This window comes from Lupinus angustifolius, chromosome LG19, assembly GCF_001865875.1.
Source record: "Lupinus angustifolius cultivar Tanjil chromosome LG19, LupAngTanjil_v1.0, whole genome shotgun sequence".
Lineage (NCBI taxonomy): Eukaryota > Viridiplantae > Streptophyta > Magnoliopsida > Fabales > Fabaceae > Lupinus > Lupinus angustifolius.
In genome coordinates this window covers 13283422-13305271 of record NC_032027.1, presented here as the reverse complement: position 1 = coordinate 13305271, position 21850 = coordinate 13283422, and the positions used below count along the sequence as shown (strand labels likewise).

Below are 21850 nucleotides of genomic sequence, written 5' to 3'. Positions count from 1 at the left end.
GGGGTGGGGTGCTTATGGTAAGGTGCCTTGGATATTTAATTCCTAAAAAAAGGCAAAGTCCGGTATTTGACGAAGATCTTTCTATCAATAGATAAGATTTAGTGTTCGATATAGGGGATAGGATCTGCTCTTTCTCTCTCAATTTTATTTTAGAGAGAGCAGATAAGATATAACGCTCTAAAAAAATAGGGATAAATGATACATAAACATCTAAGGGGATGTCTATCCTATTCATCTTTAGAGTAGAGAAAAAAAGATAGATGAACGAGATATCTTTTTTTTCAGTGCAACACAGGAAAGCGCCCTCTTTTTGTCATCCTTGCAGCTTTCCAAATTTTGTATTGAACATGGCGTAGCTAGGATCTTCAAATCATGTTTGAGCCTAGCCTATCCTATGTTCAAACCTACCACCTCTTTGTTTGAATTTGAATAAGGCTGGAAAGAATGCCCGCCAAGTTCAGATAAGGGAATGCTTCCCCCAACCATTAAAGGAAAGGCTCGACGAAGGGAGGGAGATGCGTCGGGGGAAGGAAAAGGCTTTCGGAGATCTATCTTTTTTTTTCATCGAAAATGAAGAATGTCGAGGATGTCCTACGATGCGTGTTATATGAAGGAAATACGCTTTTTCGACCGAGGTGATTGCCCAGCCCTCTCCTCGTTCTCCCCGCAGGCCTATTTGGGCTTTGCCTGCCCTTTCTATCTTGGCCCGAGAAAGCGCTGGCAACAACAGAAAGGAAGGGGTCCATGTAGCTGTTGCGCCTACCCCTTCTTAGTCAATGGATCAGCAGGTTCGACATCTACTAAAAAAGAGAGAATCCACTTGAGATAACCACGCCTCTGCTAGGCAGCGTGTGGAATGGCCAAGAGCGGACCTTTTTGGATATATAATCCAAGTGGAGAGTGGAGTTACGGGAACAGCCGTCTGATGGAAAACTACTTTCACGTTCGGTTCAGAGAGCACTTTCTTTTTCGTTGAGAATTCTTCATTCCCTTTCGTGTGAATTCCCCAGCGGCATATAAAAAACTTTTATTTCCCTATCTATTCCATCTCTCGAGCCCCAAAGAAAACCCCCTCCCCTTCGGACTCCATATCTCTTTTGACTCTATATATGTGGCCACCTGATATCTGTGAGGGTTCACCCACCTCGGTTACAGCATTCCTTTCTATTGCGCCTAAAATTTCTATTTTTAATAATATTTCACGTCTTTCTATTTATGGTTCCTATGGAGCTACATTGCAACAAATCTTCTCTTTTTGCAGCATTGCTTCTATGATTTTAGGAGCATTGGCCGCCATGGCCCAAACGAAAGTTAAAAGACCTCTAACTCATAGTTCAATTGGACATGTAGGTCATATTCGTACTGGTTTCTCATGTGGAACCATAGAAGAAATTCAATAACTACTAATTGGTATCTTAATTTATGCATTAATGACAATAGATGCATTCGCCATAGTTTTAGCATTACAGCAAACCCGTGTCAAATATATAGCATATTTGGGCGCTCTAGCCAAAACTAATCCTATTTCGGCTATTACCTTCTCCATTACTATGTTCTCATAGTAGGAATACCCCCGTTAGCCGGCTTTTGTAGCAAATTCTATATGTTTTTCGCCGCTTTGGGTTATGGGGCTTACTTCCTAGCCCCAGTGGGAGTAGTGACTAGCGTTATAGGTTGTTGGGCGGCCGGAAGGTTGCCACGAGTAAGTAAGTTTGGGGGACCGAAGGCAATTCTCCATGCACCGAGCACGTAGCTTACCAAATCAGTTGCGACACCAATGGGAAGGCATGCTACGAAAGATAGGGTCGAGTCTGAGACATCAACCGTCTACTCAATATCCTTGTATGAGTCCACAATCACTACACGAGATGAACCTTGGTTTGGTGATGAAGTTGGCCTTAGGTGTAAAAAAACGGATTCCCAGTTATTGCACGCGTATACTGAGGTGCTCCCCACCGGTTGTTGGAACGGCGCGAGCCAGGCCTCCATTCAGAAAGATGAAGGGTCTAAACAAAAGTAAAAATAGGGGCTTACACATTCCCATCTCATTGGGGGCGGAAAACGAATTGACATCTCGATGTGAGACAACCTTTTCTATTTTAGTTGGAAAAGAACGGCGAAGTCCATTCGAACCGTGCAATGAAGAATAAGAGGAGAGCAAAGCGCCAATGGCGCGCGAAGCGCATGCGAAAGCCGAGCTCATTCCCTTCGCTTCCTGGGCCCAAAGTAGTGCAATCTTTCCTGGCCAAATCAAGGATGTGGGGCTTCTTGTATATATATATATATATATATATATATATATATAAAGATAGATCCATCCATCTATCATATCCGAGTCAATGGTGCATTAAATTGTATATCAAATGTGTATGAAATAGCATGTCAGAGGTGCATTAAATAGCATGTCATAAGTGCATTAAATAACATGCTAGAGGTGCATTAAATAGCGTGTCAGTTGCCTTAATGTTGCGTTAGGAGCATTTATGGCATCTGCCACAAGTGGACCAATCTAAGGCAAGCAACAGGGACACGCAGAATATTGCACGGGATACTCGGGGTAGAAGGGGAAAGCTCGAGGATACCGGGCTGGAACACTTGCCCCAATCTTATTAGGTTGGTCAGAGATGACCGGACTAGTAGATCCTTCGGGGTTGATAGCCCGTGCATGACCGGGACGGAACAGTTGCCCCCAGTCTATTAGGTTGGTTAGAGATGATCGGGCTAGTAGATTCTTTGGGGTTGATAGCATGGGCATGACTGGCGTGAAAATGTTGCCTCAGTCTATTAGGTTGGTCAGAGATGATCGGGCTAGTAGATTCTCTGGGGTTGATAGCCCGGGCATGAGTGGGTTGGAATAGTTGCCCCCAGTCTATTAGGTTGGTTAGAGATGATCGGGCTAATAGACTTGGATCATTCTGATTTGGCGCAATGGAATAGGGGTAGGGTTTTTAGGTAGGATGAACCTAGAACGATAGATCGACGCGTGGTGGGATGCTTGGTGTTTCGTCTGAACCTGGAACGATAGATCGACGCGTCTGTTCATTTTAGTTATGTTGCCTAGATTTCTGTGTCACCGTTGGATTGTCCTTGAGTGATTCTGCATGGGTAATGCATGTTTTGGGCTGGGCCCTTGGGGATGTCTGGGCTTGGGTCTCTCCCTATAAATAGGGGTTCTCTCATTCATTCTTCTTCACTTTGCCTTCTTATGAGAAATTGTCTCCTGCCAAGCACACATATTACTTGAATCCGACCTCCGATCCTTTTCCATAATCTTCTACTTCAATTAACTCGGTAACTTATTTCTCTCTTTTGCTTTTTAATAATATTCTAAGTAGTCATGGCAAAGTTAGGCGGGGATTCAAGCCCTGATGAGGTGGAGATCTTATCCACACGTCCACCCACTTTTACTAACATAACTCGCTGCCGCCGCCAACGATTAGTAGTCGTTCTTCTTGGAGGCGAGCTAACCAGCTATCCCTGCCGGCCTTGCTGCATGATCTGAGTAAGAAAAAGGTCTGGCATGGGGTTCGGTTTTGGATAATATGTTTAGCTCGGATTCTGACACTTCTTCTCATAACAGGTCTACTATGGGGCGAAATTTTGCAGATTGGGTTGATCAATTTATTATCCCAGAGGACATGGCGGGTAACGAGTGCTGCTATTAGTGGGTTGATCAAGAGGTTAGGGGAACCCCATCAGATGCACATTCGGCGGTGGATGTGCTGACACGACCGACTGATGATATCTAGTGGTACCCTCCTACTACTCAAGAGTGAATTTGTCGGGATATACTATTTGAGACTAAGAATAGGTGGTGCTTTTATATGTACGAGCAAGTCTGCCGACAGATAAGAGAAAAAATCCTTTTTGAGGGGTGGTATACTGAAATGTTGGAGCACCTTCAAGTGACCCCTTCTCAATTGCACCCTAACTCGTGGGGCTTTATTCGGGCATTTAAGCTTTTTTGTGAGGTCATGGGATGGCCTTGCATGCTCTGGTTATTCTTCTATATGTTTCGGGTAACGCATAGTTCCAGTAAAGATGAAGGACGCGGAAAGCAGCAAGCGCCCCAAGCCGAATCTTCCTACCCGGTTTGAGGGTCCTCCTTCCACTCCTTGGAGGGAAGTTGCCCGTGCTAGTGGTTTATAGGGGACCATTGTAGACCGACCTACTCCCATCACGGTTGTGCCTCATAAATCTGCTTTTGTTCAATCAATTGACTTGACTTAGGAGCCCGCCAACCCTCCTACAGTGGCCTTAGAGGAGGGCACACAACCGGGGTATCAGAGGTCAGACAAATCCTCTAGCAAGGGTAAGTTTGGCCCCCTCCGGGTCGGGGAAAATGCTCTGGCCAACCTACAAGAGCTTCATTCGAGTGAGCTCTATGAGTTGAAGGAGAAGCATGCCAAAGTCGTGAAGAATTTGGAGGCCTAGAACCTCTCGGACGCTGAGCAACTCTCTATGGTGTCTCTCTAGTTGAAGGATGCTCGGGAAGCTGAGATGTTGGCCAAGATAGATGTGGGCACTGCTAAACGGGAGATGTAGTCTCTAGCTGATCGGCTTCAGAGGAGTGAAGATGAGAGGTTTCAGCTTTGGGATAAGTTGAAGGCGTTAGAGGCTGAGAACACCCGAGTACGTAAGGAGCTGGATGACCTCAAGGCTGCCTACCTAAAGCTGGAGCATGATGTTGATGAGGCAGCTAATGTCGGCTGGGATAATGCCCTTGCCTAGTTCGGCTTGGTTTATCCTGATGCTGACTTGTCTTGGACCAGGATAGATGCACGGGTTACCCCCGAGGGTGGGCTCGTTGTGGATGAAGATGAAGGCCATGTTGCCCTCTCATTTCCGACCAAAGGTGGCGGGGGGGGATAAGGTTTAGTTTGTTTTTGTTTTGTTTTTGTACTTGTATTTTCTTGTCATCAATGAAGATCTTTGATCTGTTTATCTATTGTGTTTAATATTTATGTCTTGTTGACTGGAATAATTGAATCGGTTAATCAATTAATTTAACAATTAACTATCTAGTAATTAGTTACATTTGGTTTAGGATCTAGCTGGTGTTAGGGTGATAGTTGATCGAATCTCTATTACTAAACTTAAATAAGAATATGGAACATTCCTCAAGTAGTAGATGCTCGGGTAATCATTATTGAACTTAAATGAGAAAGTTGATTAATCATTAAGTAACAATTATCCGGTTAACTGCTGAATTTTGAATGAGAATGTCGGATGACCATTAAGTAACAATTACCTGGTTAACTGTTAAACTTTGGATGATTATGTTGAATCATTAGTAAGTAACAATTATCCGGTTAATTGTTGAACTTTGAATGAGAATGTTGAAAAATTGGTAAGTAACAATTACCCGGTTAACTGTTGAACTTTGAATGAGAATGTTGAATAATTAGTAAGTAACAATTACCCGGTTAACTATTGTACTTTGAATGAGAATGTTGAAAAATTAGTAAGTAAAAATTACCCGGTTAACAGTTGAACTTTGAATGAGAATGTCGAAAAATCATTAAATACTTAAATTGTCGTCAGAGGGGGTTGGCCCACGTCTCATAGATATTTTGTTGGCTTGGGTTTGCGGAGTGAACCGCCGTTAGAGGGGGACTGGTCTATGCATCTGAGAGGTATATTGTTGGCTACCAAGAGAACTTGGTCCTGACTTGAGTTTGTGGAGAGAACTGTCGTTAGAGGGGGACTGCTCCATGCCTCTGAGGGGTATATTGTTGGTGGTCAAGAGCACTTGGTCCTGACTTGGGTTTGTGGAGTGAACCGCCGTCAAAGGGGGACTGGTCCATGCCTCTGAGGGGTATATTGTTGGCGACCAAGAGGACTTGGTCCTGGCTTGGGTTTGTGGACTGAACCACTGTCAAAGGGGGACTGGTCCATGCCTCTGTGAGGTATATTTTTGGCAACCAAGAGGACTTGGTCCTGACTTGGGTTTGTGGAGAGAACCGTTGTTAGAGGGGGACTGGTCCACGCCTCTGGGGGTATAATGTTGGCGACCAAGAGGACTTGGTCCTGGCTTGGGTTTGTGGAGTGAACCGCCGACAGAGGGGGAATGGTCCATGCCACTAAGGGGTATATTGTTGCCGACCAAGAGGACTTGGTCCTGACTTGGTTTTGTAGAGAGAATTGCCGTAAGAGAGAGATTGGTCCACGCCTCTAAGGGATATTGTTGGCGACCAAGAGGACTTGGTCCTGACTTGAGTTTGTGGAGAGAACCGCCATCAGAGGGGGAGTGATCCACGCCTCTGAGGGTTATATTGTTGGCGACCAAGAGGACTTGGAAAAGACTTCTGAATAATACCTTGTTAACATATAAGTCAGATTTGGTTACATCATTTGCTCAGCCATTTAAAGGTTTGGTGTATCATTTATAGTTTGAAGCAAAAAACGGTCGTAGGTTTGCCGCGCTCTAAGTACGGGGGATTTCCTTCCCTGCCAGGTCCTCGAGCTTGTAGGCCTCTTTACTGGTTTTTCTAGTTACTCGGTAAGGTCCTTCCAAATTGGGAGCCAGTTTGCCTTTTGCTTTGCCGAAGTCAGTCCTCCTGAGCAATAAACTGCCTATTTCAAAACCTCATGGTACCATCATTCTGTTGTATTTTTCAGTGGCTCTCCTTTTGACAACGGTTTCTCTTATTCTGGCCCGATCTCTCTTCTCTTCGATCTAGTCCAAGTTGTGTCTCAAGATGGTCGAGTTGGCAACTTGATCAAAGTATATTATATGTCAGGTGGGCTCATCGATCTCCACTGGGATCATAGCCTTAAACCCGTAAGTAAGGTTAAAAGGTGATTCCCCAGTGGTGGAGTGAGGAGTTGTACGGTAAGCCCATAGGACATGATGCAACTGCTCTGGCCATGTTCCCTTGGCTTATTGCAATCTTCTTTTTATCCCACGAAGGAGGACTTTGTTAGCCACTTCTGCTTGACCATTTGTCTAAGGGTGCTCAACTGAAGTGAAGTGTTGCTTGAAGTGAAGGCCCGACAACAGTTCTCTAAACTTCCGGACGAAAAATTGAGTTCCGTTGTCACTAACGATTGAGGCGGGTATCCTAAACCGCGTTATGATATTCCTCCAAGTAAATTTCTGGATGTTGACCGTCGTGATGTTGGATAAGGGTTCAGCTTCAATCCATTTAGTGAAGTAGTCGACCGCCACTATCAGGAATTTAAGTTGTTTGGTTGCTGGTGGAAATGGTCCCAGAATGTCCATACCCCATCTGCAAAATGGTCATGGGGTCATTGTTGTTGTTAGCTCTTCAGGGGGCCTTGTGGAGGTCAGCAAACAATTGGCTGGATGCACATTTCTTGGTGAACTCAGAGGCATCTTTGTCCATGGTCGGCCAATAATATTCGGCCCGGAGTATCTTCATGGTTAGTGATGTTGCGCCGAGGTGATGACCACAACTCCTTCATGGATTTCTTGGAGGACATACCGAGCCCTATCGGGGCCGAGGCATTTAAGCATGGGAGTAGAAAGCCCCGGTGATACAAACGGCCTTGGACTATGGTGAGCCATGAACTATACCTGAGAAATCTTTGCTTGTCCTTTTGATCCGCTGGTAAGTCGTCGTTGGATAAGTACCTGATGATAGAGTCGGTCCAGTCGTCCGGGATCTGAATTTGCACCACCGCCATGACAATTGGTTGTAGGATTGTACATTGAGTCATCAATCTGTTGTTACCGGAGCTCTTTGTGCTTGCTAATTTGGACAAAATGTCTACCTAGATATTCTGCTCCCTTGGGACATGTTGAATGGAGGCCGTTTCGAACTTGGCCATCAGTTCCTTAACCTTGGCTGAGTATTTTCCGAGTAACACATCTTTGGTTTGGTTGACCCCTGTAATCTGAGTGACTGCGAGCTAAGAGTCGCTGCATATGGAGACCTTTTCTGCCCCGATTTCTCTGCCTAACTGCAAACTAGCAATGCATGCTTCATATTATGCTTGATTGTTTGATGTAGGAAAGGTGAAGGTGAGCGAGTGTTCAATGGTTACCCCCTGACCATTGTCTAATAAGATCTCTACTCCGCTACCCCGAAAGTTGGATGACCCGTCGACATAGATGGTCCATACCTATTCAGAACTACCTGGTTGTGCGGTCAATTCAGCAACGAAGTTGGATAGGACTTAACTTTTGATGATCGTTTTGGGCTCATACCGTATATCAAATTGTGATAGTTCAATAGACCAGGAGATCATTCGTCCGGCTAACTCGGGCTTGTGCAAAATCTAGCGGATAAGTTGATTTGTTCTGACCACCCCTGGATAGGATTGGAAATATTGTCATAACCGTCTTGTTGCCATCAAGAGGGCATAGGCGACCTTTTCCAATTTTTGATATCTGAGCTCTGATCCTTGTAATGCCTTACTGGTGAAGTATATTGGGAGTTGACCATTTTCATTTTCTCTGATTAGAGCGGTTGCTATGGCCTCGTCTATTACTACGAAGTAGACATACAATGTCTCAACAGGTGCATGTTTAGAAAGCATGAAAGGAGTAGCCAAGTATTGTTTGAAGGTTTGGAACACTGCTTCACAATCTTCCGACCAAGTCAAAGTGCTACTCTTTTTCAGGAGCTGGAAGAGTAGGAGAGAGTGTTTAGCGGATGCAGGGAGAAACATGGCTAAGGCTGCCAACTGACCATTAAGTTGTTAGACTTCCTTAACTGATCTCGGGCTACGCATGTCTATAATTGCTTGGCATTTTGCTGGGTTGGGCTCAATACCCCAACTTGTTAACAAAAATCCAAAGAACTTGTTGGCTTCGACTCCGAATGTGCACTTTTCTAGGTTGAGGCGCATATTAAATTTGCGCTACCGACCAAAGACTACATTCAGGATAGTCACATGATCTTTCGTTGGTAGGCTTTTGGCGACCATATCGTCCATATAGACCTCCATGTTTCTTCCAATCTAATCTTCGAAAATGGTGTTCATCATTCTTTGGTATGTGGCCCCTACATTTTTCAAACCGAATGGCATGACTGTGTAACAGTAAGCTGCCTTTGGTGTAATGAAGGTGGTCTTGTCTTGATCTGGAGGGTACATGGGGATCTGATTATATCCAAAATAAGCATCCATGAATGACAGGAATTGGTACCCGAAAGAATTGTCCACAAGATGATCAATGTTTGGGAGGGGGTATGGATCTTTTGGGCAGACTTTGTTCAAGTCTGTATAATCCACACACATCCGCCACTTTCTAGATGGTTTTCTGACCAACACGACGTTTGATAGCCAGGTGGTATATGCTATTTCTCGGATAAACCTGGCCTCTAGCAATTCTGAGATCTTCTGAGTAACCTCAGTTGTTCTCTCAACGCCCATCTTTCGTTTCTTCTAGGCCACTGGCTTTTCCCCCGGAATGGTCATGAGTCGATGGTATGTAACTGAGGGGTCGATTCCAGGCATATCCACAATGGACCAAGCAAAAAGATCCTTGTTGGCTTTCAAGCACTTGAACAATTTGGATTTCTGAGTTTCGTCAAGAGTGCATCCGATATACACCATATTTTCTGCTAAGGGACCAAGTTGAAGGGAGGTTTTTTCTCCTTCTGGCTGAGGGCGTAGTTCTTATGCATCTGCTCTACATCTAGCTCCACTAGGTGCACGCCCTGCTGTTTTTTCTTGGGGGGTGGTGCCTGTATTGGAGTGTGGTTCGGCTGAAGGCTCATCTGATAACAAATTCTTGCACTCTGCTGGTCTTCCCTAACCGTGCAAACCCGGAGGTCGGATGAGAGAAACTTCATGCAGAGATGCGGGGTGGAGACTAGTGCTTCGAGGTGGTTTAGCGGGTCGAGTATGGCATTGTAGGTTGAGACGTCGTCGTTAACCAGGAACTTCGCTTGAATTTACCGGGTTAGAGGTTGTTCTCATATAGTCAGCCATATATCAATATAGCTTCGGTGGTTATTCCCTATCCATTAAAACCTACCAGTTGTCCATCATAAGGCAACAAATCTCTGTCTTTGAGTTCCATCTTTGTGAACAAATCTTGAAACATGATATCTATTGAACTGTCTTGATCAACAAACAAATGTCCCACCTTTTTATTGTTTATTTTGGCGGTGATGGCGAGGGGATCGTCATGACCGTGGACGACGCCTTCATAATTACAGTCGTCGAAAGAGATCAGGGGTGCTGCCCAGTGGCCTTGATACTGGCAGGATTTCAAGGAGGGCTGGATCAACGTAGAAGTGGTGATCGCTCTTAGTAGGTCCGAGCAATAAATATTCGGAGGTGCCTAGCTTGAATCAGGTCTTCAATAGTGTCCCTCAGCTGGGTACACTCTTCTATTACATGGTCAAAGAAGGTGTGGTAATCACATTATTTGGAGCGGTCTTAGGTCCCTAATTTTCTGCTCGGATTAGGTTTGGGAAGCTGGACTAAATGGGTGACCATAACTTCTTGTAGGATTCTAATACGACTAGAATTGAGGGGGGTGTATGAGGTGTATTTAGGTATTTTGGGTTGTCGTGGTGGATCATCTCGAAGGTGTTCATGTGTTTTTGGGCGTTTGGCTTCCAGTGAGGGGAGTTGGTCTTTATGGTTGGTGGATGGGCGGGTAAAATTGGTTTCTTCCAGATTGATAAATTGGTGAGCCTTAGATCGGAGTTCTTCTATTATGAAGGTTGAATATTTAGCCAACTCCTGCCTGAAAAGGCCGTCTTGTAAGTGTCACTAAAATATGCACCACCACTTCTGGGCTCAGGGTACGAACCTTCATGGCGTCCGAGTTGAATCTGTTTAGGTAAGCTCGTAAGGGTTCGTGTGACTCCTGTCGTATACCGGAAATGGTGTAGGAAGAGCGAGGTTGCTCTTTCCTGGCTGTGAAGCGGATGTTGAATCTGTTGGCGAGAGTGGTCCATTGATCAATACTATTTGGTGCGAGCTGAGTAAACCACTATAAGGCATCACGTTTCAGAGTGAGGGGAAATGCTCAGCACATGATGGGGTCGGTGGCCCCACGGAAAAGCATTGAGGCTTCGAAGACATCCAATGTTATTGGATAATTTGGCCTTGAGTTTGGATAATGTGGAGAAGTTATTGGGTAGTGGGGGCTTCTGGGATGGGGTTGGGTGGATGACTTTGGCTGGCTTGTTGAGATGGTTAAACTAATGTTAGTGGTCAATAAAGAGGTATCATGATTCGGGGGAATGTTTGTGTTGAGTAGTTCCGCCTAGCTAGGTGGTTGAGCTTGGTTATGGGTGGTCACCATGTTGTAGGTAAGCCACAAACGGCGCCAATGTTCTTTCGTATTAAGAGGGAATGGTCGGTAATTGATGCAGAGTGAAAGATGATGAATACCTGGTTGAAGATAAAAGATTTGGGAATTTGGTCGGAATGTCGTCTAGGCCCACCTGGGGAAGTACCTGAAAAGGTTCTCCGACGATCAACTTAGTTGAGTATTCTAGAGAGATAAGGAGAGTAAATAAGAGAGAGATTGAAACAATAAGTATAACAATAAATGAGGGAATGAGAATTAATTATACTCTCTGTGTGGTCTCTTCTATTTATAGAGTTCAAGAAATTCTGAGATGGCATCTGATCATTGGCCATCATTTAACGAGTACAAGGGATGTACTCTAGTCGTCCTTGCTTGACCTGTGGATCCGCACTTGTTGAATTGTCGGGAGCAGGTAGAATGTTCAGGCGACGTGACAAGTGGTTTGTTGTCTGACATTGATGACGAGTAATCGACGCATTAAATGGTATGTCAAAGGTGCATTAAATAGCATGTCATAGGTGCATTAAATAGTATGTCAGATGTGCATTAAATAGCATGTCAGAGGCCTTAATGTTGCGTCAGGAGCATTTATGGCATCTGCCACGAGTGGACTCATATAAGGCGAGCAACGGGGACACGCGAAATATTGCACGGGATACTCGAGGTAGAAGGGGACAACCCGAGGATACCGGGCTGGAACAATTGCCTCAGTCTTATTAGGTTGGTCAAAGATAACATGACTAATAGATCCTTTGGGATTGATAGTCCGGGCATGACCGAGCTGGAACATAAATGAATCTTGTGTTTTTAAAATATAAAGGGATTTGGACCAGAAAAGAAATGAAAAAATTTACCTTATGATATTAATCCTTAGCGCAAAAACTATTAACACCTATTTCACCGCCCTCCTGAATACTAGGAGGATAATTGCTTCACATATTTACAAATGATTTGTTGAAAATAATGGGCTCCATTTCATTTGGGAAGATGGGTCCTATTTACTATTTTTAGGGAATGCTCTTTGTATCTGTGTTGCTTTAAAACAAAAGAAGTTGGCTTCCATTTGAGGCATTAGAATTTGCATCTAATCTACCCATCATATGTGCATGAAGGCCTTGGTAGAGGTCAGAAATTCTTTCAATTTACAACTGAGAATCTTATGATGTAGGACCAAGTGACCAACCCATAAGGCCATTAGGTAAGTGTATCTAACGGACCTTATTTTTCATATGGCTAATTACTTTCTCATGAGATCTAACCCTAAAGTGGCATAATTTTTTTGAAAAGACATGAATGAAACAATCAGCATGCTGGAACTTCGAAAAAAGGAAATCGACCTAATGATTAAGGAAATGTATTTTTTCCTTACCTTGACAATTTTAAGTTTGAATTTTGAGTCGGTACTTAAAATAATTACGCACCACGTTAATTTAACAAATGTAACCCAATAATTTGTTTGAAAAAAGAGAATTAGTTTGAGGATATGTTCTCTAACAGTAATTTGTAGTAATGAGCTTGTATATAGGAAAAAAAACTTATTAGTTAAAGTAGAATGGTTGAATAAAACTATTTAATAATTAGCTGAAATTTAAAAATGATTAAAAAGTAAATTCAATATTTATTTATTATTTATCAACTAAATAATTATTAATTAGAGTAATTAAATATATAAATGATTTAAAATTAAAATTTTCAATCCTTTATTTAATATTTTATTTATATTGGATGTGCAATATTTTTATTTATTTAGAGACAGAGTGAGACAACAAAAAATGTTTTTTAGTTAAGAATAAGTGATGTAATTCTTTAAAATTTTGAAGAATAATATTGGGAAATGAATTATTGAAAACTATCCTATATTAAACTCTACTACCTTGACTAGTGTTTTTACTATACTTGTTAACATTAGCTATATTTTTTGTTGAAAAAGTTTTTAATTGAAACATGAGGAGAACAATACAAATTAGTACAAACATAAGTCAACTATTTACTGAGTACAGATCTATCAAAATCAATTGCCACGGGAAAACAACATTCGTTTGTATAGGAAAGACTCGACAAGCCATTTGGTCGGTCGGTCCAACAAAATGTACAAATGAATATTATCTCCACCTCTTATAGTAGGGAATTCCCCCTTAAAGAAATTTACTTAAACACTCTCATACTTGCTTTTTATTCTCTAAATTCAGACGTACTCTATCCGTTGATATTGTTCCTCTCATATTGTCTATCTTATTCACATACTAATTTGATCATTGGATAATCTTTTTAGGTACCTCCCTAATATACTCAAGCATTTTTTCAAATAATACTAGAAAATTTCTCACAGATTCCTCTCATCTAGACCTCACATTCTCACGACCAAAGAACAAAGCTCAAACTCATTTGATAAAATACACGTTAAGTTTATTAATGTATAAAGGGGTTTAGGACATATATAAAAGGTGATGAAGAGTTTTAATATAAGAAACATGTAATTAACTATAAGAAAAATTATCAACCAATCTTACTGAAATTGAATGTTGTTTTGTGAAAAGATGGTGTTTAAATGAGGTGGTCTTTGGTCATTAACTCATTTATACAAAAAGAAGGAAAAAATTATAACAGGAAGGGTGAGAAGGTAAAATGAGAAGTAAGCTTGGATATAAGTGGAACTAACAGTAAAAATGTAAAATTAATACGCTCGGTCTCCTGAAAAATCTAAAACAGATTTTGGTCATTCAATTCCAAGGCAAGGATATAAATGTCACTCTAAGAAAAACCAATCCTATTTTTGAAATTCCACTAAAACCTTCATAGTCCTCTTCCCACTACCACTACCCACTCACACCAAAAGTGTGGAACAACAACAAACAAAGAAACAACACTTAAACACTCTCTGCCAAAAATGGGTACCCGAATACCCACAAACCAACTCAGCAGTGGACTCTACCTCTCGGGTCGACCCGAACAACTCAAAGAACGCCACCCAATAATGTCATCACACTCAGTTCCGTACACCGGCGGCGACCCTAAAAAATCCGGCGAGCTTGGAAAAATGCTCGAAATTCCCGGCGTCGATTCAAACCCTCTCCCTAAACCTTCACCTCCTCCTCCTTCCTCTCAGCAAAATACCGGGCCAGTAAGATCCGGACCCAATTCGGGTCAAGTATTAAGACAAAGCGGTTCGGGTCATTTATCACGGAAATCATCAGGCTCCGGCGCGGTGCCGCTTCCTACCGGACTTTTTACTTCGGGTCCGGTGGGATCCGGCCCGGTTGATGTTTCCGGGGATGAAAAACGGTTGGGGAACCTGGACCGGCCCGGTTCGATGGGAAAGACGGTTTACGGTTCGGGAGTGACGAGCCTGAGCGAGGAGGTGAATGTGGGGTTTAGGGTTTCGAGGGCAGTGGTGTGGGTTTTATTGGTGGTTGTGGCGATGAGTTTGCTGGTTGGGGTGTTTTTGATGGTGGCGGTAAATAAGGCGGTGATATTGGTGGCGGTGGGAGTGGTTATTGTGCCGGTGGTGGTTTTGTTTGTTTGGAACTGTGTTTGGGGAAGACGAGGGTTTTTAGGGTTTTTGAAAAGGTATCCTGATGTTGAACTTAGAGGTGCCATTGATGGAGAGTATGTTAAGGTTACTGGGGTAATTTTCTTTCCAATCCTTCTTTTGGATAATTATACTATTAATGACACTTATTTATTTTGTTTAAGTTGAGCCAATCGTCCTTATTTATTTATTATTATAATAATGATGATCCATATAAGAAAGAACGGCTCAATGCACGTTAATATAAGTGAGGTATGAGGAGGGGTGATACACACAGACTTAGAGATATAGGTGCATATTTAGTTTATTGATTTGAATTTACAAAATAAACTAGACGTGTAAAGAGGTAACTTGCATGTTCCAGATTCCAGAAACTTAAATGAAGGTTTGATTATTGAGTCTGTGATCATAAAAATTCAGCATAGATGGCTATAAGGGTTGTTGATTTATAATGCCAATTTATGTGGGTAGGCTAAAAAGGGGGCAGACATGCTTTTCTAAGGAAGCCTTTTGCTTAGTTAGATTTGACAAAAGATGGTTGTTACGTACTTATGTGTTTACCAAATATGAGTTGGTTGTTGTGTAATCATATTTCCTTAAAAAAAAGTAACCAAATATTAACCTTGGCCTTTTGGTTCTACAGCTTTGTTGTATTTAGGGAAGTCCATATTGCTAAAGAATTGTAGTCATTTTTTGTGTCACCTTTCCTTACCATTCTCTCATTTCCACCTTAGGGTCTATATGCGAATTGGGTTTTGAAGAGAAGGGAAGTGTTTAGAGTCATCTCATAAATATATTTTATGGCTCTCAAGTCTTTCCCTTCCCCCAATTACTTTTCAAGAACCGACTCGCAACAAATCCTTAGGGTTAGTTTGGGAGTTGAATTTAGGAGGGGAAGGAAGGGAAAGAGAATGCTTGGGAGCCATGAAATACACTTGTGAGATGGCTCCTAAGCCTTCCCTTTCCCTTCCTTCCCCTCCAAAATCCAACTCTCAAACTAAGTCTTAAGGTTTCTCAGTTGCCACTTACAGCCACCAAGTAAAATCTTCTTACCGGAGATTTGTCATGCATGATGGTCATATTTTTTGTTGTCTTAATCATAATCCCTGAGCAGGTTCACCACCTATTCTTAATTTTTAGTTCATTATTCTTTATATTAGCGCTACTCTGTTATCAAATAGGATTGTTTGGTTTATGGATGATAATTTCCTATACTGGATCTGATGTGTGAGTGTCAGTTTGTGTCCTTTTAGGCATGAACATTTTCTTGAAATCTTGTTCTTCACTGAAAGTTCAATTATTTCCAGTCTGTGAGTGAGTTTGCATTCATTGATATGGTTTTGCGGGGATTTAAATGAAAATTGTGGACTTTAATTTTGTAGGAGGAAAATGATATGGCATGACTTATATTTTTTTTAATATTTATCCTGTCTCTTCCTGTAGGTTGTAACCTGTGGCAGTATTCCTTTGGAATCGTCCTACCAAAGAGTACCTAGATGTGTGTACGTCTCCACTGAACTATATGAATACAAGGGATTGGGTGGAAAACCTGCAAATCCTAAACATCGTTGCTTCTCGTGGGGTTCTAGATACTCTGAGGTTAGTTTGTTCAACCACTTCATTGTTGCTTTATGTGAACTGATTTATGATCAAGCACAATTTGATGAGTGGAAAGTACTTGTGCACGCAGACCTACATTAACTAGATGCTTAAGGAATAACTAGTGGATTTGTAGGAAAGATATAGTTGAGTAGTTTAAAGTTGAGGAGACCTTAAAGCTCAGGTCAGTGTTTAATTTCCACTAAGAATCAGATCTGAACTAGTACTAGCAACTTTTCCATTCTTTAGCTTATGGCCATGTGCCAATTGGTTGAAAAGCTGACATTGCATCCACACTTTTGAATAATGTGGCATGTGTTTTACTTTGCATGTGCCTCAAGTTAAATATTAGATATTCCATATGGTCTTACGAATTCAAGGCATCATAGTGTATGAATAGACATCGTCATGTTAGGTTCAGCACCTGAGTGAATTACCATGTCAACTTTGAATGCATGTTTCAGAATCAGTAACGTGCCCATGCTCTACATGTGTCATGTTTCAGAATCAGTAACGTGCCCATGCTCTACATTTGTCATGTTTCTTCATGATGTGTAATTCATTGAATCTTACTTTCTGTTGTTTGTATATGGTGCGGCTGTCTATCTTACTCTTTATAATAGCAACAACAATATCTTCTATGCCCAGAAATACGTAGTGGACTTTTACATATCAGACTTCCAGTTTGGATTAAGAGCACTAGTGAAAGCAGGCTATGGTGCCAAGGTTGCTTCTTTTGTGGAACCAACTACTGTAGTTGATGTAACAAAGGATAACAAAGAGTTATCTCCAAATTTCTTAGGATGGCTTGCAGATCGCAAACTCTCTACAGATGACCGTATAATGCGCCTCAAGGAAGGGTATGAACTATGTTGTATATTTTCATTATGTTCCTAACCTGTTTATTGTTTTAAAATAATCCATGCCTATGTTTTTGGTCCCAACTCCGAAGTCCAAATAAAAGAGGAAGGTTATAATGTTAAACTTTCTCACGTTTTTATGACATGGACAAACACGATATGAGAATAAAGTGGTGTCCTTTAGTCGATTTAGCTACGACTCACCACTCTACATCATAGAAAAAGACTTCAGTTGTCATTGTTGTTAGTATTTTTACAATTTCCTTATTCGGTGCTGTGGCACTTATAAAGTAAATTTCGCGAATGTACAGGTACATCCAAGAAGGTAGTACAGTAAGTGTGATGGGAGTTGTCCATAAACAAGATAATGTGGTCATGATTGTTCCTTCATTAGAGCCAGTCTCAACAGGTTGTCAATGGTTCCGCTGCCTTTTACCAACTTATGTTGAAGGTCTTGTCTTGACATGTGAGGATAATCAAAATTCTGATGTCATTCCTGTTTAGTATCTTGCTTTCTTTTGCATGGAATTCAATATCACCATTACTGAAACGTGGGAAACTGATTGGGAAATCCTACACTACAGAATCAGTATTTTCGACTTGCAGGTTTTTATGTAAATCGGCTTAGAAAGATGCAAAAGCAGACTAACAAGGTTGTCATAGTGATCAGAATATGGTTTGGTTAATATGAGGTTAAGGATCCACCAAGGTAAATTAGAATCAGTTGCACATTGTCATGTTAGTGTATCACGAAGTTGCACATTGTCTTATTTCTGCTTATCATTTTATTATGTACATAGCTAAGTAAGGGGTTCAAAGTAGTTGCTATTTTATGTGTTGAGTTAATTCTACCCGGATAGCTTTGTTGCTAAATATTAACTCTGATAATGTGTTAATTTGTATTCATATAAGTTGATAAATGTATGTGCCGTGCCTATGTTTTCACTTGTGAAATTTGTAAAGCATCATTGCTACCACTCCACACTACTTACTATTGTGGTGTAGGGGTATGGTTGAGGTGGGAGGAATTATTGTAATTATCCAGACCAGTGATCCTTGATATTTTTAAGTTATTGGTCATGCACTAATGCTTTACATTTACCTTGTTTTTTTATAAAAGAAAGAAGAAAAAAAGGAAAGAGAAAAGAAAACGTAAGATAAAGAGGTATGTTGACTATTAAGTGTTTAAGTGTTAGAATAAGTGAGATTTTGTAAGAGTTAATTAAGTATTAGTGTTGATGGGGAAATGAAGATTTGTTTACTGGTAAGATGATGTATTAGAGTATATATGGTGTTCAATATAACCATTTCAACCTTGGAATGCTTAATACATTATAGCTTGTAAGGATGTTAGAATATGTGAGATTTTGTAAGAGTTAATTGATTAATACTATAGTTAATTGATTAATTGTGTAAGAGTTAATTGATAATTGTGTAATAGTTAATTGATTAACTGAGTTAGTTAGTTCAGTTTGTTAAGGTGAAATTTGTATGCGATAATCGATTAATCAATAAAGTTAATCGATTATCTGGTTAACAAATTTTATTTTCTATTTTAGCAGTTATTGTATATAAAGGGGTATTTCCTTAATCTTTGCAATTCAATTCATTCAGTTGAGTAATGAGAATATTATCATTCATTTCTCATTTTTTTCTAGTTTCATCAAAAATGTTCATCACTCTTACCATTTTAATATTAAGCTTTCATCTGACAGATAAAATAAGAAAAGTTGTAGATAAATTAAGAAAATGTGAATAATTAGTCTTTACAAGAAGAAATTAGGAGATATTGGGTTGATCCATTTGGAAGGTCAATATGACACACTACATTACAACATTGGATATTGCAACTTCAATTTCTTTTTTACTTTTATAAACCAATTTAATTTTTCTTTATTTGGAAAATTGTGTAAAGACACCAACTTAAACTTGAGGTCGCTTACTTTCAATAAAAGTCCTTAAGCTTGGGGAGCCACGTTTTGGCTTATTTGCAGTATGACATCTTGAAGCAATGAGAGTTCTAATAACTACAAGTGCAAGTGGCATTGTTCAGTGCTAGCTATCATTTATGATGTTCTTATTTGGTACTGCAACAAAATCGTGGTTTCTTACTACCCCTCATTGTTGACAAAGGTTTAGTCTAGTAAACATAAAGTCGACTTTCCCACACCTTAGAGTTGTATGTGAGATTACAAGTGTATTTTATAACTTTGGTCTTTCCGTTCTTTCTATTACACTTCAATAATCAACTTATCTTTCTAATACACTTCAATAATCAACTCACAAATAAATCTTAGGCCAAGTATCCCAATATAGAACTCTTACATAAGGGGGAAGAAGTCATAGCAAGATGCTAGTTCAAACTTCATCACTTATCTCCGTCATATACTTAGAAAAGTAACTAATTTTATCAAAATATAGCTGTAATTTTTGTAAAGCACACAAAGCCATTGTGATCATACATCATCATATCCATGATTATTGCTAAATCTACACACCCAAAATCTACACGCATGCTTAATAGAAAAAGAAGAAACATAGTTGAATAATCAGGATTCAACTACCACCATGTTTCTTTATCTTTATCTCAAGCTCGTCCTTCTTGGCACCAATAACCCTATCAATCTCTTTCCCTTCCTTCAACAGCACAAAAGTTGGCATAGCCTGCACCTCAAATTCTTTTGCCACATCCTAATTTATTTTTTCAACCAAAAAGGAAAAGAAAAAAAATCACTATGAATAAAGGATCGGTGGAATCATTAACAGAATTTAACAAATTCGAAAAAACAAAGAGAGAATATTATTACAGATAATTCATCAACATCGATTTTGAAGAATACAACGTTGGGGAATTTGCCAGCCATGGCGTGAATAGCTGGTTCAATGAATTTGCAGGGTCCACACCACGATGCTGAGAAATCTATCACAGCCTGTCATGGATCGATTGAAGGAACAAAGAAAAGTTTGAGATTGAGATTAAAAAAGGAAAATTAAGATGGAGAAAGGTGAGAAGTTACGAGTTTAGAAGAGTTTTTGAGTTCGTTGAAGTGGATCTTCCAGAGTTCCGATTTGTGGATGGATTTGACGGGAGAATTCTCCGACGAACTGTCTACTGAGGCGGCGGCGCCGCCGAAAATGGAAGAGAGTGCGCCACCCATTCGTATTTTCTAAGTCAAGTTCACAAGAAACAATGCACTGTTATGCTACGCTATCTTGTTTCTTTATTATTGTTCCAGTTATAAATTGTAGTTATTCCGTTGATTTTAATTATGAGATTAGTTAGTGTTTTTTTGCTATGTGATAATTCATTTATTATTGATTTATTAACTACCGTTAAATTTATTCGATAGATTTTAAACTCAATCATCATTGATTTATTAACTATTATTGACTCTAAAAAAGTAATACAAATAAATGGTGGATGAAATGCTGATAGTGTAAAAAAAATTACATTGTCTGTGCATAGATTTTAAACTCATTCATTATGATTTAATATGTATAGACTGACAGTGCAAGTATTTTTATACTGTTAGCAAATTATTCATCATTGATTTATTAACTACCATTGGCTCTCAAATAAAGTAATACAAATCAATTGTGGATGACGTCCTATCAAAAACTGGAGAACACGGGAAGATGGACAACAATAAAGTAGTTTATGTGACTTCTAGTAGTTTATAGTCTGTCATTTTCAAAAACTTTACACTTTCATTGCATAGATTTTAAACTTTATTCACTATTAGTTATTTTAGGAATCAACAACTATTAATTGTGTATTCTTATTAATCAAATTCTGTCGGTGAAAATTCAGTTAGATTCCATTTTTAGTGCAATATAGTGATCGAACTGAACACAAAGATATGATTCAATTTACCTCAATTAATCGCAAATTTTATTGTATGAACTGAACCGAAATGTCAATGAATGGTCCGGTTATGTTAATAACATCAAACTGAGCATGATACTAGTATAATGGTGTAGTGATTTAACTGGTGGTTCACTAATTAAACCACATATTGGTAAAGTTAGATATACATATATAATATATTAATATTAATGTTGTTTAAATAAAAATCGGTGGTATGACAATACAGTTCAATTGAAAATCAGTCGTTATGATCAGTTTTGACTAGGATAATTACATGACTGATATAAATATTATATTGTACCATATTGAGACTGTTTTACTAGTTGAACCGACCAACACGAACTAATTTTTACAACACTCACAAAGTCTGCCAAAACCATCAATAATGGCTTCTCACACAAAGTATGCGGAAATCAACTGAGGAGATAAGTATGCAAAGTCCAAAAAACTTTTACACAAAAAATCTTCTTAACAATAATAAGTTTAACAAAGTCAAAGAGAAAGTAGAGTATTTAAATATTAAAAGGATAATTTGTAAATGGCAGACTATAAACTACTAGAAGTCAAATAAAAAACCTTCTTAATATTAATAAGTTGAACAAAGTGAAGGAGAAAGTAGAGTATTCAATATTAAAAGGACAACCTATGAATGGTGGACTATGAATGATGAGATGTTGGATGATGGTTGGGTTTGTGAAGTCCTATCGGAAGCTGGACAACACGGGAAGTTGGACGACACGAGAAACTAGACC

At 40.0% G+C, this 21850-nt stretch overlaps 2 protein-coding genes and 1 pseudogene across 2 annotated transcripts; 2 read left to right on the top strand and 1 right to left on the bottom strand.

Annotated features, from left to right (window-relative positions):
* LOC109334002 lies at positions 219-2150 on the top strand (annotated as a pseudogene).
* LOC109333838 (uncharacterized membrane protein At1g16860-like) lies at positions 14035-18264 on the top strand. The gene is made up of 4 exons (XM_019569416.1): positions 14035-14867; positions 16215-16370; positions 17019-17230; positions 17542-18264. The coding sequence occupies exons 1-4, from the start codon at positions 14130-14132 to the stop codon at positions 17732-17734; spliced, it is 1299 nt and encodes a 432-aa protein (XP_019424961.1). The 5' UTR covers positions 14035-14129; the 3' UTR covers positions 17735-18264.
* LOC109334063 (thioredoxin H2-like) lies at positions 19505-20453 on the bottom strand. The gene is made up of 3 exons (XM_019569639.1): positions 20248-20453; positions 20038-20160; positions 19505-19921 (listed from the first exon to the last, which is right to left on the bottom strand). Exons 1-3 carry the CDS (start codon positions 20386-20388, stop codon positions 19787-19789), a joined length of 399 nt encoding a protein of 132 aa, XP_019425184.1. The 5' UTR covers positions 20389-20453; the 3' UTR covers positions 19505-19786.

Excerpts from the sequence above, each read along its gene's own strand:
- LOC109333838 (XM_019569416.1), top strand. The coding sequence starts at position 14,130 with ATGGGTACCCGAATACCCACAAACCAACTCAGCAGTGGACTCTACCTC. Across the intron at positions 14,868-16,214 it reads AGTATGTTAAGGTTACTGGG|GTTGTAACCTGTGGCAGTAT; the intron begins GTAATTTTCTTT and ends CTCTTCCTGTAG. Across the intron at positions 17,231-17,541 it reads ATAATGCGCCTCAAGGAAGG|GTACATCCAAGAAGGTAGTA; the intron begins GTATGAACTATG and ends GCGAATGTACAG.
- LOC109334063 (XM_019569639.1), bottom strand. The coding sequence starts at position 20,388 with ATGGGTGGCGCACTCTCTTCCATTTTCGGCGGCGCCGCCGCCTCAGTA. Across the intron at positions 20,161-20,247 it reads TCAAAAACTCTTCTAAACTC|GCTGTGATAGATTTCTCAGC; the intron begins GTAACTTCTCAC and ends GATCCATGACAG. Across the intron at positions 19,922-20,037 it reads TCGATGTTGATGAATTATCT|GATGTGGCAAAAGAATTTGA; the intron begins GTAATAATATTC and ends AAAATAAATTAG.